Below are 23,724 nucleotides of genomic sequence, written 5' to 3'. Positions count from 1 at the left end.
GCATCCGGGTGCCATGGCCTCATGTTGCTTTCTCCAAATGAAGATACGCCCATCAGTGTGACAGAGTTAGAAGACTGATTCATCAGATTAGTTCACAGATTTCTGCACACTGGTGGTCCAGTGTTGGTGACATGCCCATGCAAGGTACAGTTTGTTATGTCCTGCAGTGAGCATAGGGAACCACTGACAGTCATAGCCTATACATACTAATGTCCAGTGCATAGTCGATGTGGATATTGGTCTTGCTATTCCTACATTGCACTGGGTCCTTAGCCGGGCCACTGAGTTGAGTTGAGTTGAGTTGCTGCTGCGTTACAAGACAAGACACATGACACTCGCCAAAAGCATCAGCCACATGTGGCTGTCCCACATGTAACCTTTGGCTGGTTCAATTGCTCCCAAGCTAGTCATGGTACTCGTGACACCACAGAATGGGAACACTTAATCAAGTTGGCTGTTGTTGAGGTATTGACACCGGCATGTCTTGTCCCTATAATCATTCCACATTTGAAGTCAAAAAGATCTTAATGCTGACCCATTAAGACTCACACACGGGCACTCAAAAACCTATTGACACGTGTGCAAATTACAATATTATATCAGCCATTCCCAATTTTGAGCCTTCTCCAGAGTCACGATGGGTGCTCCTAATGTAAAGCCAACTCTGTGTGTGTGTGTGTGTGTGTGTGTGTGTGTGTGTGTGTGTGTGTGTGTGTGTGTGTGTGTGTGTTATATCTCACAGGGAGCCTACACATAAAATACATATAAACACGTTACTGTAAAAGTCAAAATCTAGTAAACCCAAGAATTCACTTTGGTAAAAGTGAAACTCAATCAGATCAATGGTTCATTCATTTTTCCAATTTTTAAGCAAAGGCGTGGTAGGAAATATATTTGCTTTCTCCAACAGGTTTGTCTTTTTTTTTTTTTTTTTCCTCTTCTTGTTAGTTGTTGGCGCATCAGCTTCTATGGCCATAATGCACCTCCCAAAGTTTTTGCATTTTACTGTGATCCAAGCCCGAGGCGGGAATCGAACCCATGACCTTTGGGTTGCCAGGCATGCACTTTACCTACCTGGCTAGCCTGGTCGGCTCACACAGGTTTGTCTGTGTAACATATTCACTATATTCAGAATATAATGAATATGTACACAGTCAACCTTGTGGAGATAGCACATATAACTCCCTACCATGCCCTTGTTTAAAAATCAGAAAAACAAATGAATTAGCAAATTATTACTGTTTCTCTTATCAACAATCTTTTGGAATAGGGAATGTATCCAACCTCTGTCATTATTTAAAAACTAGAAAAGTGATAATCAGAGAGTGTGTAACAGCAAGCAATAACAATTTCCTACTTCATTCACTTTTTCAATTTTTAAACAAGGACAAATGGGATATATCTTCTGACCCCACAAAGTTTCCTGGGAAATATATTCACTATATTCGGAGTGCTTAACATACAGTATTGCAGCCATAATGGAAAAGAATTTGCAAATGTGGTTATCAAACAGGCTTTCACCAATACTAGAATTTACCATATTGGAGCATCTGAAAGTGTTTGATATTTTGATATGTCTTGATATTTTGAATTTAATATACAGTGTTTCAATCAGTTAATGGAAAAGATGTAGATTTTTATCAATTTGCTTTGGTAAAAGTTTGAATTTTACCAAACTGAACTAGTAAATCCTGAGATTCATCAGGTTACAGGCTTTTAAAAAGTAACATATACACACTGCTGAAAGGGTTAATGCATCAAGATGAAAATGTATCCTAAAAACAAACACGACTGTTGTGTTTATTACAGATAATGTCATCTCTTTTAAAACTCTAATTTGTTCTATATATATCTGGTTTTAAAAAATAACATAAAAACATTAAGATAAAATAATTTATAAAATGTACTGTGTATACTTAGAAATCTAAATGTGAAAAAAAAATTCAAAAAATAGATTATTTTTTACTCAAGAATTTAATTTATAAACAAACTTATATAACACAACTATGATTATATTTCTGGCAAGTAATTTCAAGTGAAAATTTGTCATAAAAGAACAAAAACAGTTACATTAGCTCCACCATTAAATGAGTAATTATTCATCTTCCAAAGAATTTTACCAATAAAAACATTTAAGAAAATGCTCAAACATAGCTAATACAGAAATTTGGATAATTAGGCAGTTGAATTGAATTATACCACATGCTTATAAATTTTTTGACAAACTTACTGAATTACAATCAATTAACAAATATATTACAGTGGCTGTAGACTTACAATCAATTAACAAATATATTACAGTGGCTGTAGTCATTTATCTTATTTATTTAAACAAGAATATTAATTATAAATACATCAGAATATGATTATCATTAGGGAAAAATAACACAAGTAACAATTTAAAAAGGCAATTTAAATAATAGTAAGTAATTAAATAATTTTCTTTATCCATCCTTTAAATAACTTTAATCACTACATCTACTATTATAAAACTGGGTTCATTTACTAAAGTGAAATTCAAACATTAAAAAAATAATAATAAACTATCAAACAAACCTCTCTCTTCTTGGCCTCATTCTTTCCATACTTGGGAAATAAATAAGAAAAAATGTTTCCAATGCAACAGGCTACATGAACTAAAGGTCCTTCTTTTCCTAGGCTAAGTCCTGCTGCTACTGCCAACATCATACATACAGATTTAATAGTTAGAGTCCATTTTCCCAAATAACCACGAATAATAAACCCACTTAGTATGGTTTTGATCTGTTCAAAAATAAAATAATATTTTATTTTATATTAAATATAAAATAATAAAAAAATTAAAATAAAAACTGCATAATTAGCAATTCCATCAGTACAGTACGCTGAATTAACAGAAAAAAAAAAAAAGTGAATTAGTAAGAAATTAAAAACTAACTAGTTTCAGGGCCAAGCAAAAATCAGTTTCTTTATCTATATTATTTCATTATTTATATTGAGTAATCTATTACTGCTCAATCAACATTAGACAAAAAGAGACCCTTGCAATGAGAAAATATGATGAATGCACACTCAACAAATGCTACAAAATGCCATCAGAACGAGATAAACAGATATATTTTTATGGATTATATATACCATTTATATGGATTTTAAACTATGTAATATACAAGAAACATAACTGCAGTATTTCGTATTTTATGAGACTTCCATGTGGCCAAAATTGCAGCATGAATTCAACATGGGGTGAATTCAAATAATGGGCAAAAGTATCTCGTATATTTTATAAATTTTTGACATTGGTTAATGCATTTACATCATTACTACATATTTTAACTTTTTAAACAAACCAAAGTTTGTATAATGGCATCATTATTGTAATATCTCATATTGTGAAATTCTTCACAACAAGTTGCCTTCCTTATACCTCAAATAAGCAACACTTCAGTATTAAAGACTACTGTTACATATTTTCAGTTGAGTACCACCAATCAGATAGATAGCACTATTGCAAAGCTATGTGGCTTCTCATCAGTGAGCAAGTACGTACCTAGAGGTATAAGGTATGACAACCCAATTGTGACCTGGGTTGTCATCCAGGAAACAACGAGAGAAGGATTTCACATATTGCAAAATCATTCACTCTTTGGGAAGGATTTCACAATACGAGATATTACAATAATGCCAATGTACAAACATCTATTTAACTAAAAAATTCAACTATGTGGTAATGATCAAATGCACTAACAAATGGCATAGTTTGAATTTAACATAATTTGAGCCTTTCTGCCCTATAATATTAATCTAAGATAAGTACACCCCTTTGGCATCACGACTGGGTTGTCACCCATTATAGCTCTCGATTCTACTCACTCAATGATGAGAAGCGAAACAGCTTCGAAATAGTGCTGTCTGAGTGGTAGATTCAACTAAAAATAAGTAACAGTAGCCTTCTCTAATGGGGAAGCATTACTTATTTTAAGTACAAGGAGGCAACTCGTGAAGGATTTCCAAATATGAAATGCTACAATAACAATGCCAATGTATAAACTTTGGTTTGTCTAAAAAATTCAACTCTGTAGTAATGATGCAAATGCACTAACCATTATCATAGTTTGAGACTTTCTGCCCTAAAATATTATTAGTTTATAAATTTAAAAAAAAAAAAAAAACTGCATAAAATTTACCACACGATTTTTTTAAAAAAACCACTTATAATAATTTGTAACTTCAAAAATACTAAAATATGATTGTGTCTAGTTAAGAGGGTAGAGAAAAGACGGCTACTAATCGTGAACTGACAATTAATGCAAAATTGGAGAGGATTCAAATCTCAGACTTCTGGTGTACTATAGCCTAAATAGCCATTACTTCTAAAATTATCAAGATTAAAAATACAATTAAATACATATAAGTAAACAATCTGCATCTTGAAAATTATCAAAACAAGGTCTTATTCTGAAGGACAAAAACAATCTAACTATACTGAGTGATCAATTATAACCACCACCTCTACTAGTGCTAAATGAGTGAAATAAAAGCTGTTCCGTGTGCCAGTTCTCGGTATTCAAGACCTATGCAGTGTTCATGGTAAGTTGGCGTAACATATAAATAAGCAGTGTGATCTGACAGACTTTCAGAGGAATAACTCTCTGTGCACAAAGAGAAGAAAGCTCCATCTAAAAAGTAACAATGTTTAGTAGACTCCTCAAGAGCTGCAATGGCAAAGGTGTACGCCGAATGGCAGAGTATAGTTGCCACTGCTGGCAAGTTAATTCACTGGGATATTTTAACTGAACTTCAAATCCCTGCATTCTCAATTTATGTCATCCTATTTTAATAACCTTTAACTCATCTTTCATTCTGTATCACATTGTTAACAGCAGAGAATGTTTCTACAGGAATGGGATACACTTAAATATAAAGGAAGCAAGAATGTTTGCTGATGCTATTGAGGCAGTGTTAGGTGGGTCAGAAAACTGCTAGCTTGGGGGGATACAAGGACTAATAGATTAACAGTAGTCCCTGGCAGAGGTGAAAGTGATTCTTGCACTGCTTCTATTGGAATGAGCAGAAGCCTGGAAAACAAGATGCAGGATATTTCAGAGACTGCTGGGAGTCATTGCGGTACAAGTAAACACATGGGTTGTGTGTGTGTGTGTGTGTGTGTGTGTGTGTGTGTGTGTGTGTGTGTGTGTGTGTGTGTGTGTGTGTGTGTGTGTGTGTGTGTGTGTTATGGTTTTTTATTGGCACATTAGCTGCTATGGCTATAGTGCACCTATTTGTAGTTATATCCAAAAATAATTCAGAACGTAGCAATTCAAATTCATTTCAGTTCTGAAAGCTATTCATAAAAGATTATACACTCTAATTTGTTTCAGAAAGCAAAAAAGTTCCTTAATATTTGCCTCCTCTCCTATGATATGATATGATGTAGTGTCAACCGTTCTTGAAGATTTGCCAGATTTTGAAGTGTTGAAGTACAATGTGGTTGATAGTTTGGACAGTAAATCAAAATATTTTTGACTGTTAGATGTTCAGAGCAGTGTGAACACTGAGGAGGATCATTACCGGTGAGTAAATGGAGGTGAGTCAGATGGGTATGCCCTATTCTTATCGGTGCGAGTACCACTTCTCGCCGAACTGTCTGAGTGCATGAGTGCCATAATTTTGGGTCCTGTTTCAATTTAAAAAGTTTGTTATTTGTTTCTTTATGCCATAGCTCTGTCCACTGTGCATGGTATGCTGTTTGAATTATTATAATCAGAAGCTGGAATGATGACAGAGTTTAAGTCTAAGGTTGATGGATTTTTAGCATATATATCAGCCAGTTCATTTCCTTTTATGCCTGAACGTGTCGGAATCCAGCAAAACTTCACTAGTTGTTGACGGTGATCAATTTGCAATAGCAAACTCCTGATTTTAATTAAAATATGGTGATTCTCTTCAGAGGGATTCTGCATTGCTTAATTGAGCTGAGAGAGTCTGTAAACTATATATTTTGCAGATGGGTGTAAACACACACACACACACACACACACACACACACACACACACACACACACACACACACACACACACACACACGGGTTGTGTTAGGGTAGCTAAGAATAGGAAAAGGTGCATGTATACTTGCGTGTACACCAATGCTAGGAGTTTAGTAAATAAATTTGATGAATTTGAGGTATTGCTCAAAACATCAAAGGCGGATATTGTGGGGATTTCAGAGACGTGGTGTCACACAGATATAAGGAATGTAGAACTGGAATTTGGGGAGTACAATGTCTACAGAAAGGATAGACAGAATAGGAAGGGAGGAGGGGTTATGCTATTAGTTAAGAAACACATAAAATCCTGGGAAGTGAAGCCAGTCGACATCACTGGAAAGTGCAGTGTGGAGTCAGTTTGGTGTAACATAAGCATTGGGAGATCAAAATTGAGAGTAGGAGTGTGCTATAGGCCTAATGACTCTAATGAGTATAATAAGAAACTGTACAGGGAAATAGAGTGGGCCAGTAAATCAGAGAGTCTTATAATGAAGGATTTTAATTTCCCAGATACTGACTGGAATTTGCGGATTGGACACTCATACACTAGCAAGGCTTTTGTGGATGTATTGGATGATTGTTTTCTACATTAGCATGTTCGGGAGGCAACTAGAGGGAGTAATACTCTTGATTTGATTATCAGTAGTGATTCTTCATGCATTAAGAATCTGCAGATAAAGGAACCACTGGGGGCAGTGATCACAGTTTGCTGAAGTGGGATTTACTCAAAGAGGTAACTACCATCAGGGGTAAAGGGAAGGGTTATTGCTTTCGTAAAGGTGAGTACAGTGGTCTGAGACAGTATTTAAATTCTATACAGTGGGACCAACTGATGATGTTACCAAAAGCAAATTCAAAATGGGAAGCATTCAAAGAACTTATTTTGGAAGTTACTAGGCTTTACATACCAACTAAGAAATATTGTTCAAGGTTTAGGCCTAAATGGATGTCAGATAAACTAATGAGACACATGGCAGAGAAGAAAAATGCATGGGATACATATAAATTAACACGTGACACAGAAGTCTATGACAGATATAAGCTGGTCTGTAACCAAGTCACAAAGGAGGTTAGGCAGGCAAATGCAGATTATGAGAAATCTTTGGCAGAGGATACAAAGAAAAACAGCAAAGAGTTCTTTACTTATGTAAACTCTAGAAAAAAAGGGGATGAATCAGATTGGTCCACTTGATATTGATGGGTCAACTGTTGATGCTCCTGCTCGGGTAGATAACAAACTAAATGAATATTTTGCATCGATATTCACACACGAGGAGTTATTTAGCGAGGGGAATGGCAGAGGTGTATTCAACTCTGGCAGTAAGCTAGATAATCTTGCAATAACTGAGAGTAAAGTGTTGAAGATAAACACAAGAAAGGCACCTGGGTGGATGGGATCTATCCAGTTATATTAAAGGAGGCAGCAAAGGAAGTAAGCAAACCCTTAGCCATAATTATGAGAGCTTCCTTGGACTCACGGGAGGTACCCATAGACTGGAAATGTGCAAATGTGACCACAATTCACAAAGGAGGATCAAAGGCTGACACAAGTAATTATAGGCGCCTCCATAGCCAGGTGGGCAGGAGCAGCAGTGCGTAGTACACGCTTCTTGATTAGACTGGGGTTCGAGCCCGTACCCACCAAATACGGAGGATGCTGAAAGTCAGGGAATGACCACTGCATATCCCCGGAGCAATATGGCTTTAGCTGCTAATGCTCCTAAAAACCAAATAACAACAACAAGTAATTATAGACCTGTAAGTTTAACTTCTGTTCCAGGAAAATTAATGGAGGCACTGATTAAAGAAGCACTGCAGGATCATCTAGACAAGACTTCAGTTATAGCTCGGACAGCATGTTTTTGTTAAGGGGAAGTCTTGCCTGACCAATTTGATTGGATATAATGATGCAGTCACAAAAGAGCTGGATGCAGGGAATAACTTTGATATTATATACTTGGATCTTAGAAAGGCTTTTGATACTGTTGCACATGGAAGCCTGCTGCACAAATTGGAGCAGTGTGGCATTGGAGGCAAATTACTGCCATGGATAAAGGGATGGTTGAGAGGAAGAAGACAGAGAGTGGTAATCAATGGACACTGCACTTCATGGACTAATGTTATTAGTGGAGTCCCTCAGGGTTCAGCGTTGGGTCCATTATTGTTTTCTGTATTTATAAACAATATCGAAGATGGTATATCAAGCTTAATGTCCAAGTTTGGCAGGGTTGTTAAGGACACTACTGATGCTATGCTGCTGCAACAGGATCTGGAAAGGTTGAGCAGATGGGATGAGGGGTGGCAAATGAAGTTTAACATTGACAAATGTAAAGTACTACATATGGGAAACAGCAACCCCAGAGCAATGTATCAACTCTGTGGCACTACACTGACAGTGGTAGAGAATAAAAAGGACTGGGGGTAATTGTGAAGGCAGATATTAATTTCTCTGAGCAGTGCAGATGGGCTGCAAGAGTAGCTCATGGTGTCTTGCCAATGATATACAGGAATTTTTCTAGCAGGGATAAGGAGGTGATTATTCTCTTGTATAATGCAATGGTCAGGCCACACCTTGAGTACTGTATACAGGTCTGGAGGCCTCATTTCAAGAAGGATGTAGAGCTGCTGGAACGAGTACAGAGAAGGGTAACAAGATTAGTGAATGTAACAAAGGGTTGATCTTACGAAGAAAGGCTTAAATTTTGCAAATTACAGAGTCTGGAGACTAGGCACTGGCAAGGTGATCTGATAGTGGTGTATAAAGCCTTGAATGGTTTGAGCATGCTCAATGCTGATGGGATTGCTCCTCTTGCTCAGAATAATCACCTGAGAGGGCATAAATTCAAATTGAGGAAAGACAGATGTAGGATAGATGTGCAGAAATTTGCCTTTAGCGAGCGGGTAGTTGCTTGGTGGAACAGACTTCCATCCCTTGTTGTGGAAGTTGATAGCCTAAATAAGTTTAAGGCTCAGCTGGACAGGTATTTCGAACAAACGGAGGAGTAAAGTGGAAGTGTTCCCCCCCCCCCCCTGGCTGATGCTGCATAAGCTTGCTTTCTTGCATCATATGCCTCTACTAATGCTAATGCTAATTTCCAGTCGAGTACTATTGTTCAATCGATTGCAAAGGTTGCATATAAAGGCACCAAGAATTGGATCATCGAGGTTCCCACGGAGCTGTGGAATATCCTGATTGAGAAAGGCAGAGTATTTCTGTACTGGTCGTCTTACAAGGTCCGAGACATCTACCTCACTGTGAAATGTTTCAAATGTCTTGCCTTCGGACATCAAGCAAAGAACTGTAAACCTAAAGCTGTGGGCGGCCACTGTGCTGGGGAGGGCCACTTTCTGAAGGATTGGCCTAAAAAGGCCAAGCAGCCTACCTGTGTGAACTTCTTGAAGCGCGGAGGCACTACTGACCATTCTGTTTGTAGTAGGGATTGCCCTATTTACAAAAATTACCTAGAGGTGATAAAAAGCAAGGTTGTCTATGGATAGCTGCATGACAACTGACTCTTGGTACAGCTGTCTCCTGGTCAGTCTCTCCTGCTGCTCAGTAGACAGTTGGGCTCCTTTTGACTGCTGGTCTCCCCTGATGTGAGTTGATCTTGGCAATAGCCAGGCTCAGTTTCTGAGTGTTGTAAAAATGTACAGTAGTGTATATAAGTGTGTTGTGCTTGGCACACTTTAGTCAATAAGTGTTTATTCCCGCATGTTGCAGATTAGTATTGTGATGCAACTGCTTGTCGTTGCTTGTATAAATGTGTATATTTATAAGTAATTATAAATATTATTGTAAAATATGGTGCAACTGATCTCTGTTTCGAATCATTAAATTGTTGACTAAATTGATTTAGAGTTTTTGATTGTTATCGGATCAAAGCAATCAAGATCCTTATGTGAAAAGTGTATAAAATTGTAAATTTAAAGGGTAGTAGCGACCTGCCTCCACGGGGCTAGGGATGGTAAACTTCCCTGCCAAAATTCAGCAGGGAAAGCTAAATAGGTTGATAATTAGCTTAATTGCGTTGTTGCGCTTACTGCACCGGAAACACTCCAATGGGTGTAAATATGATGATGTACTGGAGCATCTAGGTACTTGTTTTTCATTGAACCATGATTTTACAGCAACAAAAATGGATGCTCCAGTACACTGACACTACTATGTATCGGAGTATCCATTTTTGTTGCAATAAAAACATGATTTGATGAAAAACAAGTACCATTGGAAAATTTGATATCCTGTGCCATTGATGGTGCTTACCCCATAATTGGAAGACAAACGTTTTATAGCCCACCTAAAAGGAGTATGTCGTGAAGTTCTTGCAATACAATGAATTGTGCACCGACATCATCTGGTTGCAAAAAATGTTAGTCCAGTTCTTTATCAATTGCTCAGTATAGTTATTAAAACCATCAATAAAATAAAGTCACAGCAAATACGATTGCTTTTTTCAGAAAATTTTGTGTTAATAATGAAGAACAGTATGTAAGGCATCTTTTACATACAGAAGTTAGATGGCTTTCTAAAGGAAACTGTCTAACATTTGTACACCTTTCTGATACGATAATTAGTTTTGTAGAAAGTGAATGAGACAAAGATTTAGCAAAGGAGATAAGCAAACACAAAAACAACATATACTATATGGCTTGGATTTTCAAAAACTTAATGAAGTATCACTTCAACTTCAAGGGAAATTAATTACAATGATAGACTGCAAACGCATATTAAAAGCCTTCACTGAAAAACTGGAAATATTTGAAAGAAATGTAATGAGAAAACAATTTCATGGTATGCAAGAGTCAGCTGAAATCAATGAATCTCACAACGAGAATGATCTTAAGAATTATTCAGTTCATTTGTGTTCTTTAAAAGGTAAAATGAAAAACAGATTTTCAGATTTATTTTCTAATGAAGAGAAGCCATAGATGTTAGATCCAACTGGATGCGATGTCGGGTCTGCTGGTGAAGAAATTCAAGAGGAACTCATTGAATTAAAATGTAACAAATAATGCAAATATAAATTCGAAAAAGGTGAAATGGCCAAGTTGTGGGGATCAAAAACAACTAAACTTCTTTATCCAGCAATGTGGCCTGAAATGGCCAAAGTACTTCTTTGTTTTCCAACATTATATGGTTGAATATGGTTTAAGTTTAGTAAATAAAATATTAACAAAGGAAAGAAACAGAATTGATATATGTTCAAGAGGAGACATTAAAATTAAACTTACTAACATCACACCGAACATTGAACTTTTAGTTAAGAAGCATCAGGCTCGGGGATCCCATTGAATAAAAAAAAAAAAGAGTAAGTATAAAGTATTTTTTTGTTTAAAATTTCATGGGGGACGATTAGGGGAAAAAACTGTCTAAAAAGCCCTTTAGGGGTCGATAATTAAAAAAAGGTTGAGAGACACTGCCCTATGGGCACTGTTCTTCTGAATTGGCTTCTTTAATTCCCGCTTCCCCCCCTCCCCCCCAACAAGTCTGAACACGTGCAACAACCAGTCAACATCCTTTTACTGTACAACTTCAAACTCACAGAACCAACTTTTTTTCTTCCTCATTTATTCATTCAACTTCTGTTTTCTGGAACAACCTTCCTTCATACGTATTTCCTGAAAATTACAATCTACAGAAATTCAAGTCTAATGTCAACAAGTATCTTCTTTTATTTTCTCAACCTTCAGCCCGTGCATGGTACTAAGTACTATAGGTTCTAACACCTCTCATGTTTGGGATTTTCATTAAAGAAAAAAAAAAAAAAAGAAAAAAAAAAAAGAAAAAAAAAAAAGATTATTCTTTTATTAACATTTACATTACTGAAAGAATAATTTTATATTTCAATAAAGTTACAAACTTACTGAATCCATATTTGGTCAAATTACCATTCAGACACGAATAGTTGATAACAGCACAATGAGAACACAATGTATAGCAGATACCAGTTCAAATTACAGGCCAAGCAGACTGGAAGGTGCGTAGCAATGAAATGACTTAAATAGGATTCATACACAGGCACATCAGGGAGTGAACAGAGGAAAGGCACATTTAACTGAAGAAGTATGTTCAGATATTCAAGTGTTGGCATAAAGTTTAAAAGGAATAGAGGTTTGTAAAACTTCTTTTCAAAAGTTCTATTCCTCGAGGAATTTATTAATTTGTCTTTTTCCAAAACTTGAATAAAAAATAAAGCAATAAATTTCTTTCTTCCGGGCATGAATAAAGAAAAATGTTTTATTCAAGGCCAGAAGAGAGAAATATGAACAAACTTCAACAAGTGTGAGGATGACCTATCTAGAGTTATCAGTTTGCTTGGACTGTTTGTTGCAACAGAAGTTCTATTTCTTAAGGAGTTCATTAATTTGTCTTTTTCCAAAACTTCTTTTGGATCATGAATTAGAATTAGGTTTTTCTCACCACTTTTAACTTCTGTATAAAGACTTGTCAGAGGTAGCAAACATTCTACCAATCTAGTTAAATTTACTCAAAGACAGTTAATGTTATATACAGCCTTCAAAGCCTTTTTACACTTCAGTGACATGCACTAGTTGAAACTATTTCAATGACTTTCCTTTCAGCTAATGGTAGTAAATATTCATGCACTTTCAAAGGAAGGCATGCAGTCCCCCTTTTCAACATGCAAATTAATGAGATGATAAGGACAGCCTATCACCAAGTGCTCGATCTCTTCTTTCAATACCCTATTACTCCAGTTATTAGACTTACTGTAACAGAGTATAATCAAGAAGTTCCAAACAGTTTTCTAAAGGATGCTTTCAGGTTGGTTAGAGGAAGTTTCCCAATATTGTATCCTGTAGAGTCATCTTCCTATGGACATGGAGGGGAACTGCCTTTCAATTTGAATTTTTTTTTTTTCCCTTAAGAAAGATCACCACAAGAGAATAGAGCATGGAATCACTTTGATTACTGCCATGTGTAGCAATGAAAACAGCACATTTTTAAAAGCCATTACAACCTCTTCTTTCTCCTCTGTTCCTGCATGACCAGCAACAACTCAGATTTTTTCAATGATAAGTGGTGCAAATACGATACTAGCAGAACTATATTTGTGGGGGAACATGGTACACAGATGGAACCTTGTTTAAAGAGATTTTGGGAACCATTATAATGAAATACATACAAAAAAATAATAATAAAAATAAATAAAAAATTAATAAGATATTGTTATTATATAATTTATAAATAAATTGTAATAAATATAAATGCAAAAAGGCACAATACTATAAGAGTTTAAAATTATCTATTAAATATTGGTGTATCTACACCAATATTTAATAACATAGATAGTTCTTAAACGAAAACTACATTAGTAGTGTAAAGGCATCATTTTAGTTGTATAGTGTGATCATCCTTCACAATGAGTTACCATGTACTGCACTACCTCGAATAAGTAATGCTTCTCTAATAGAAAAGACTATTGTTACTTATTCTCGGTGGGCACCACCACCCAACTAGCTTTGAAAGGCCAACTAGCCTTGAAACGGTGCAGTCTGGGTGGTGATGCTCACCAAGAATAAGTAACAACAGTCTTCTCTATTAGAGAAACGTTACTTATTTGAGGTAGTGCAATACATGGTAACTCATTGTGAAGGATGATCACAATATGAAATACAACTAAAAAAACGATCCTTTACACTACTAATATAGTTTTTGTTTAAGAGCTATCTATGATATCTACACCAATATTTAATAGTTAAATAAATTATGATCAGAGATTTTATTACTGTCTTTTATTAGCACCTAAAAGAATGATTTAACACTTCAGTAAAGATATGGTCAATATGGATCTATGATACTATTATCAAAATCACCATTCTGATATCAATAGCTGATAACAGCTGAATGGGCATAATGGGAATATAATGAATACCCGTATGAATAATACAATAAACAGAGAGATAAATAGGATATATCAAGAGGGATTGGAGAGGTCCAGAACTTAATTTCTTTTAAAAAAACAATAATGAACACCACAGTTTTATTTTAAAATGAATATCTACTCTCCTACTTTTTTTTACAAACTGCAGTGTTCTTATGCTTTTTTTTTTTTTTTTTCCCCCAAATATCTAATTACATTGCTTTTCCTGCCATTGAAAAGTGGAAAATCACATCTATATACAGTACAAAGTAAACACATTACCATTTCCAAATTTCATTAATATACAGAAAATCTTGCATATGCATATTCTTAAACTCTACATCATATTATTTTGGTATTTTACTGAAAAATATTGGTAAATCAAACTGTATGCAACATAGATTGGTAAACCTGAGAGAAATTTAACTGTAGGTGAATAACGAAAAATCACAAAACTGTTTTAAAAATTCCAAATTACACAGCAATGCCTTAGTTTTACTACATTTTGTGAAAAGTCAGAGAAAAACTGTTTGGATGATGAACAAATAAATGGCTAAAAAAAAAATTTTAAAAAACTCTGTAGTAATCCAGCAGCATGCATATCTAATTTTTTGACATATGTTATTAGAGCCTCTCATCAACCCAAACATTTAAGTTATGACATTTTACAAAATGTAGCAATATGAAGCAATTGAAACTTGCTTACTCAAACTGTTCTGATGAGTTGCATGTAGAATTTCAAAGGACAGTACAGTGTTCTAATGCAATAATATTGGTGATACAGTATTTCAAGGGATTCATATCTTAATATGAATGTTAAAATGTGAATAGAGTGGTTATAAGCACAACATTCAAAGCTCCTTGCCTCCAAACTAATTCAGGTATCTACTATTCTACATTTATCAGTTTAACAATTGGCTCAAATTTGAAATGAAAAAGCATGTGCATACTTTTGTCAAGAATTATATTCAATATATATTTTATTATTTTTTTTAATTTCAAGTTCATACAATTTTTTGGGTACTGCTTATATTGTCAAATATAGTACTCCATAAACTTAAGGTGTTGCAGATTCAGATACTAGCCAAAAGCAGCATGAGCACCAGTAGTTGACCCTGAATTTTAACTACTTACTTCTAGTATATTATGGGTGGTAACTAGCACCTGTGGTCTGCCTATCTTTCATTTCCAGAGATGCATCCTTGATATTGTATCCTAGATAAAACAGAGTTCCATGATCTCAGTTCAAACCACCTCATGAGATAACACTTGTCCTTAGCATCCTCATGTTCAAAATCTGTAATTGTACACCCACAAATACACTTCAATTAAAACCGGTAAGTGCAAAATTTCACAGGTTGTCTATCTCCAACCATTACCTCCAAAACACTAAAGTTTCTTTAAATATCCTATATAAAGAAACAAGATCAACAAATGCAACTCAAAGAAAAGACTGTTATGGGTATCAGACATATTATACATTTTTTGTTTCACATAAAAGAGCATTAAACAAAAATGCAAATCCATTCTACAAAAAAATACCTCTGGAATTCCTGAACCACATGCATAAGGTGCAAATGTCTTTACCAGCAACACAGCAAGTGATGCAAACAATAAGCTCCATAATACATACATGATGAAAGATATAATGTATGTGCCTGCACCAAGTTGTCTTTCATAACCAAACACTTCTGGCCATGTATACCACTGAAATGATGCAATAAATAAATAATATAAATGAGAAAATATGTTTTCAAGCCTATATTTATCATTTACAAATCACTGATAGAGTCTCTTATAATTAAAACTCATACATTAAATGCTTTCATATTTATATTAAATTTTAATATATATTTTTTCAATATATATATATATATATATATATATATATACACACACACACACACACACAGTGGACTCCCGCTTTATGATTGGTTCATTATACGATCAAATCACTTTACAATGGAGTCTCCACAATAAAATACCATTCACTATACGATATGTGGTAAGCGCTGGTCATTGTGATAATGTTTGTGAATTGGATTTTAATTCTATTAAATGTTGATCTTAATAAGCGAAAATAGAAGGAATCACAAATTTACAATTTATTACATTACCAATTAACAAAATTAAATGATACATGAAAATCAGAAGAATATTAACATTAGCATTATTAAAGGCATATGATGCAAGAAAGCAAGCTTGTACAGCATCAGCCAAACCCCCCCTTCTCATTTCACCCATCCATTCGCTCCAAATGTTTTTTTTTTATGTAGACCCCAAACATGAGAGGTATTAGAACCTACAGTACTAAGTAACGTGCTTGGGTTGGAGGTTGAGCAGACTAAAGCAGATATTTGTTGACATTGGACTTGAACTTCTGCAGACTGTAATTTTCAGGAAATACGTATGAAGGAAGGTTGTTTCCAGAAAATGGCAGTTGAATGAATAAACAAAGAAGATGAAAAGTTGGTTCTGTGAGTTTGAAGTTGGACAGTAAATGGATGTTGGCTGGTGGCGGCATGTGTTCGCACTGTTTTGAAAGAGAGAGCAGAAATTATAGAAGCCAATTCAGAAGAACAGTGCCCATGGAAATATCTGTAGAAGAAGAGGCATGCAGCAGAAACAGTACATCTATGAGACAGCGAGTGGAGATACTCTGTTAGAGATGAATCATTAATTAACCTAACTGCCCTCTTCTAAATGGAATCAAGAAGCCTGAGAGAGGTTTTGGGGAGACCACCCCATATGTAGGAACAATATTCCATGGTAGGGTGGATTTGCGATTTGTACAGAGTGAGCAGCTGTTTGGAAGAAAAGTAACGCCGAGAGTGAAAGAGAAAACCAAGTTTTTTAAATGCAGAAGAAGCAATATTTGAAATGTGCTTGTGCCAAGAGAGATTAGAAGTCAGGGTAATCACCAAAAGAGAGATGTCAACTTGTCAAGAAATCGGGGTGTCACCAAAGATAATATCTTTTAAAAATACACGCACTCTCTCTTTCTTCACTTCAGCTGCTATTACCAGCTGAAGACGTTAATAACGAAAGCCTATCGTTACGGCTATTGGTCCCTTGATTATACTCTCACAGTCTCAATTCCTTTCAACTTCAATTCATGACAACCAAGGATGAAGACGTGCACTTCTATTTCCGTGAGCATATTTTAACTCCGTTTCAAAACTTAACATATTTATCAAAGTTCAGAAACAACGTTGCATCGAATGAAAAAGAATAAATTTGACACACTTTAAAAGCAACAAATATTAAAATTTTAACTTGGAATTTTGAAACTGATGCCTAAGTTTAACGAAGAAGAAAAAATAAATCAAGAGGGAAAAAATGTTTTTAATTTAAGCAGGCAAATTTGCAGAGATCTGTCAAGGTAAAAGTTTGAAAATACAACTGCTGCATATACAGGGTGTTCCAAAAATACAGGTTGTTTCAAAAATAATGGTCAGTAATTTAAAAGTGAAAAGTATAAACTAAAATAAGCAAAAAAAAGTCCCAGTGAACAGTCAGCCGCAAATGAACCGTTTTCAACATAATGCATATTTTCTGTTAAGATCCGCCACTGACTATGGGAGCACTAATTTAGCAAAAAGCTGTGAATCCTTTGCTAAGGGCAGTTTATTAAACATAAGATAATACATTTTTAATTTTTGGTTTCAACACCACAGGATTTTACAGATGTTAGATGTTACAGGATGTTCTTTCTAATACCCTTTCCTCAACATCAGGTGTTATGCTTCTGGGCCTGCCTACTCGTACTCCTTGTGTGAAGCGCCCATAGTAGGAAAAATGAAGCTCGTTCTTGGGTCTGAGCTACGAAAAGAATGTGACTAAGAAAAAGGAGGAAATCTGAAGAAGACAAAATATATTTGCTAAAGTAAGTTGTGAAGACTTGGCGATGATAGAAGCGTCCTATGAAATGGCTTTAGTATTGGCGAAAAAAAAGAAACCTATTTCTGATGGAGAAGAAATTAAGCCTTGTCTCCAAATATTTGCTTGGTAATAAAGGTATTGAAAGGAAAGCAGACGAAATTGCTATATCAAGGCAGGCAGTTACGAGACGAATCGAGGAACTCTCTCAGCATGTATCTCAGCAACTGGAAGATCTTGTCCATTCTTTTACTTTCTTTTCTCTAGCTTTGGATGAATCAACGGACATATGTGGTGTAGCCCAGTTAAGCATTTTTATAAGACGAATTGATGATAATTTTAATGTCTTTGAAGAACTTGCCAGTCTGGAGTCATTGCATGGTAAAACAAGAGGATCAGACATATTTGAAAAAGTAAAATCATGCCTAGAAAATCTAAAATTAGATTATAGTAAACTCATCAATGTGTGTACTGACAGAGTGTCGTCAATGATAGGTAAAGTCAATGGCACTACAGCTTTGCTTGAAAATTTTTTAAATCGTCTTGTACTAAATCCTGTACTAACAAGTACAGGTCACTGTTGACCAAAAGCCGAGAATTAGGGTTGAATTTGAAAGTGTCTGCAATTCTGCCCAGACACGATAGGAGGGAGTATATGATGAGAGCCTTGTCGATCAATTCGGCCCTGGAAAGATTGTGCAAGGCTCAAGGGGTAGAATTTTTTTCAGCCTGGACTGTACTTGTTAACAGGAGAGATTGCTTCTACAGGGATGGGATACACTTAAATAGAAAGGGTGCAAGAATATTTGCTGATGCTATAGAGGCAGTGTTAGGTGGGTCGGAAAACTGCTAGCTTGGGGGGAGACAAAGACCAATAGATTGACAGTAGCCACTGGCAGAGGTGAAAGAGATTCTTGCACTGCTTCTATTAGAATGAGCAGAAGCCTGAAAAACAAGATGCATGGTATTTCAGAGACTGCTGGGAGCCATTGCGGTACAAGTAAACACATGGGTTGTGTTAGGGTAGCTAAGAATAGAAACAGGTGCAGGTATACTTGCGTGTACACCAATGCTAGGAGTTTAGTAAATAAATTTGATGAATTTGAGGTATTGCTCAAAACATTAAAGGCAGATATTGTTGGGATATCAGAGACGTGGTATCACACAGATATAAAGGATGCAGAACTGCAATTTGGGGAGTACAACGTCTACAGAAAGGATAGACAGGATAGGAAGGGGGGAGGGGTTATGCTATTAGTTAAGAAACACATAAAAACCAAGGAAGTGAAGCCAGTCGAAATCGCTGGACAGTGCAGTGTGGAGTCAGTTTGGTGTGACATAAACATTGGGAGATCAAAATTGAGAGTAGGAGTGTGCTATAGGCCTAATGACTCTGATGAGTATAATAAGGAACTGTACAGGGAAATAGAGTGGGCCAGTAAACCAGAGTGTCTTATAATGGGAGATTTTAATTTCCCAGATATTGACTGGAATTTGGGGGCTGGTTACTCACACACTAGCAGGGCTTTTGTGGATTTATTGGATGATTGTTTTCTACATCAGCATGTTCGGGAGGCAACTAGAGGGAGTAATACTCTTGATTTGATTATCAGCAGTGATTCTTCATGCATTAAGAATCTGCAGATAAATGAACCACTAGGTGGCAGTGATCGCAGTGTGCTGAAGTGGGATTTACTCAAAGAGGTAACTACCATCAGGGGTAAAGGGAAGGGTTATTGCTTCCGTAAAGGCGACTACGATGGACTGAGACAGTATTTAAGTTCTATACAGTGGGACCAACTGATGATGTTACCAACAGCAAATTCAAAATGGGAAGCATTCAAAGAACTTATCTTGGAAGCTACTAGGCTTTACATACCAACTAAGAAATATTGTTCAAGGTTTAGGCCAAAATGGATGTCAGATGAACTAATGATGCATATGGCAGAGAAGAAAAATGCATGGGATACATACAAATTAACACATGACACAGAAGCCTATGATAGATACAAGTTGATATGCAACCAAGTTACAAAGGAGGTTAGGCAGGCGAAGGCAGATTACGAGAAATCCTTGGCAAGGGATGCAAAGAAAAACAGCAAAGAGTTCTTTACTTATGTAAACTCTAGAAGGAAGGGGATGAATCAGATTGGTCCACTTGATATTGATGGGTCAAGTGTTGATGATCCTGCTCAGGTAACTAACAAACTAAATGAATATTTTGCATCGACATTCACACATGAGGAGTTATTCAGCGAGGGGAATGCCAGAGGTGTATTCAACTCTAGCAGTAAGCTACAGAATCTTGAAATAACTGGGAGTAAAGTGGAGGAGAAACTGTTGAAGATAAACACAAGAAAGGCACCCGGGGTGGGTGGGATCTATCCAGTTATATTAAAAGAGGCAGCAAAGGAAGTAAGCAAACCCTTAGCCATAATTATGAGAGCTTCCTTGGACTCAGGGGAGGTACCCATAGACTGGAAATGTGCAAATGTGACCCCAATTCACAAAGGAGGATCAAAGGCTGACACAAGTAATTATAGACCTGTGATCTTAACTTCTGTTCCAGGAAAATTAATGGAGGCACTGGTTAAAGAAGCACTGCAGGATCATTTAGACAAGACTTCAGTTATAGCTCAGACACAGCATGGTTTTGTTAAGGGGAAGTCTTGCCTGACCAACTTGATTGGATACTATGATGCAGTCACAAAAGAACTGGATGCAGGGAATAACTTTGATATTATATACTTGGATCTTAGAAAGGCTTTTGATACTGTTGCACATGGAAGACTGCTACACAAATTGGAGCAGTGTGACATTGGAGGCAAATTGCTGCTATGGATAAAGGGGCGGTTGAGGGGGAGAAGACAGAGAGTGGTAATCAATGGGCACTGCTCATCGTGGACTGATGTTATTAGTGGAGTCCCTCAGGGTTCAGTGTTGGGTCCATTATTGTTTTCTGTATTTATAAATGATATTGATGATGGTATATCGGGCTTAATGTCCAAGTTTGCAGACGATACAAAGGTTGGCAGGGTTGTCAAGGACACTACTGACACTATGCTGCTGCAACAGGATCTGGAAAGGTTGAGCAGATGGGCTGAGAGGTGGCAAATGAAGTTTAACATTGACAAATGTAAAGTACTACACATGGGAAACAGCAACCCCAGAGCAACGTATCAACTCTGTGGTACTACACTGACAGTGGTAGAGAATGAAAGGGACTTGGGGGTGGTTGTGCAGGCAGATATGAAGTTCTCTGAGCAGTGCAGACGGGCTGCAAGAGTAGCTCATGGAGTATTGTCAATGATATACAGGAATTTTTCCAGCAGGGATAAGGAGGTGATTATTCCATTGTATAAGGCGATGGTCAGGCCACACCTAGAGTACTGTATACAGGTCTGGAGGCCTCATTTCAAGAAGGATGTAGAGCTGCTGGAACGAGTACAGAGAAGGGCAACAAGATTAGTGAATGGAACAAAGGGGTGCTCTTACGAAGAAAGGCTTAAGTTTTGCAAATTACAGTGTCTGGAGACTAGGCACCAGCGAGGTGATCTGATAGAGGTGTATAAAGCCTTGAATGGTTTAAGCATGCTCAATGCTGATGGGATTCTTCCTCTTGCTCAGAATAATCACCTGAGAGGGCATAAATTCAAATTGAGAAAAGACAGATGTAGGATAGACGTGCGGAAATTTGCCTTTAGCCAGCGGGTGGTTGGTTGGTGGAACAGACTTCCGTCCCTTGTGGTGGAGGTTGATAGCCTAAATAAGTTTAAGGCTCAGCTGGACAGGTATTTTGAACGAACAGAGGGGTGAAGTGAAAGTGGGTTTTTTTTTTTTTTTTTTGGCTGATGCTGCATAAGCTTGCTTTCTTGCATCAAATGCCTCTACTAATGCTAATGCTAATGCTAATACATCCTTCCTAAAATGAGGCCTCCAGACCTGCATGCAGTACTCAAGACGTGGCCTGACCATTGTCTTATACAGAGGGACAATCACCTCCTTTTCCCTGCTAGTAAAATTCCTGTATATCATTGACAACATAGAATGACCTGCAGTGGCAGCCTGTCTGCATTGCTCAGAAACCTTCATATCTGACTGCACAATTACTCCCAGGTCTTTTTCATTTTCTGCCACCTTAAGCATAGTACCACATAGTTGGTACGTTTCTCTGGGGTTACTTCTACCCATATGCAGTAATTTGCATTTGTCAATGTTGAAATTCAGTTGCCACTTCTCAGCCCAGCTGCCCAAATTTTCTAGATCCAGTTGAAGTAACACACTGCCATTACTGTCATTAACAGCCCTGCCAACCTTTGTATCATCTGCAAACTTCGACACTAAGCCTGATATACCTTCATCAATATCATTGATAAATATACAAAACAACAGTGGACCCAACACCGAACCCTATACGACTCCACTAATAACATTATTCCACAAAGAGCAGCACCCATTGATTACCACCCTATGTCTTCTCCCACTCAACCATCCTTTTATGTTGTAACAACTTACCCTAAATACCATTCTGCTCCAATTTGTACAATAGTCTTCCATGCGCAACACTGTCAGAAGCTTTCCTGAAATCCAAGTATATGATATCAAAATTATTTTTTGCATCCAGTTCCTTTGTAACCACATCATAATATCCAATCAAATTTGTCAGACAAAACTTTCTCAAACTAACCCATGCTGTGTCTGAATTATTGCTACAGTCTTGCCTAGATGATCCTGCAATGCATCCCGGAACAGAAGTTAAACTAAGTGGTCTGTAATTACTCGTATCACTCTTCAATCCCCCTTTGTGAATTGCGGATACATTTGCACATCTTCAGCCCGTGGGGACCTTCCCTGAGTCCAAGGATGTTATCATAATTATGGCTAAGAGTTTGCTTACTTCCTTTGCCGCCTCCTTTAATAGAACTGGATAGATCCCATCCACCCAAGGTGCCTTTCTTATTTTAACTTCAACAATTACTCCTCCACTTTGTTCTCAGTTATTACAAAATCATTAAGCACCCTGCTACAATTCGATAACCTTCTGGCATTTTCAAACCTTAATAACTCCTCATGTGTGAATGTAGATGCAAAATATTCATTCAGTTTGTTTGCCATCTGAGCAGGATCATCAACAGTCGAACAATCAATATCAAGTAGACCAATTAGATTCATCCCCTTCCTTTTAGAATTTTTATAAGTAGAGAAATCCTTGCTGTTTTTCCTAGCATCCTTTGCCAAAGATTTCTTGTAATCTGCCTTCGCCTGCCTAACCTCCTTTGTGACTTGATTACAGACTAGCTTATATACAGGGTGTCTCAAAAATATTTGTACAAACGCTAAAGGGAGGTAGGTAACATCTAAAATAATGTCAATCGCATAGGAACCCATAACCGGAAACGTCACGGGAAAGTAGTAGCAGAAGCACAAGCAGAAATGACACAAGACAGTAATTAGTGGCAAACATTTATTTGACAGAATATTAACAATGGAGTACGAGATGGATGCATTTCATGATGTTACAACAGATGCTCGAAGGTTCCACTATGAGACGCGATGCATGCATGACACCGACGCAGCATGGATTGGCAGACACGGTCGAACACACCTAGAGTTTCTTTGACAGTAGCAGCAGCATAGACGAGTCTCGCCACGAGATCCATTTCAGTCTCCACAGGCGATTCATACACGACAGATTTGAGGGCCCCCCCACAGAAAGAAATCAAGGCTCAATAAATCAGGTGAGCGTGGGGGGCCAGGCAACGGGTCCACCACGGCCAATCCATCGACGCCAAAAACGCCTGTTCAAATGGTCACGAACACACCTTCCATAATGGACAGGCCCCCCCCGTCATGTTGAAACCAAATGTTGCGTCTCACATTTGTTGGAACATCGTCAAGTAACCATGGTAGAACTTGTTCAAGAAAGATCCGATATT

At 36.9% G+C, this 23,724-nt stretch overlaps 1 protein-coding gene across 6 annotated transcripts in view; it reads right to left on the bottom strand.

Moving 5' to 3' along the window:
* The window catches only part of ClC-c (chloride channel protein 3), a 378,652-nt gene that overhangs the window by 167,477 nt on the left and 187,451 nt on the right, over positions 1-23,724 (bottom strand). For all 6 annotated transcript variants that reach the window (XM_090383982.1, XM_090383981.1, XM_090383980.1 and 3 more), the window contains 2 exons: positions 15,452-15,616; positions 2,557-2,763 (listed from right to left, as the gene is read on the bottom strand). In XM_090383982.1, the coding sequence (XP_090240108.1) occupies positions 2,557-2,763; positions 15,452-15,616 (372 nt within the window). The remainder of the gene's footprint in view (positions 1-2,556; positions 2,764-15,451; positions 15,617-23,724) is intronic.

The sequence above is a fragment of the Mastigoproctus giganteus genome, chromosome 10 (assembly GCF_048544385.1).
Source record: "Mastigoproctus giganteus isolate SK-2022 chromosome 10, ASM4854438v1, whole genome shotgun sequence".
Taxonomy (NCBI): domain Eukaryota; kingdom Metazoa; phylum Arthropoda; class Arachnida; order Uropygi; family Thelyphonidae; genus Mastigoproctus; species Mastigoproctus giganteus.
Note: the sequence above shows the minus strand (reverse complement) of the source record. Positions and strands in the feature narration are given on the sequence as shown.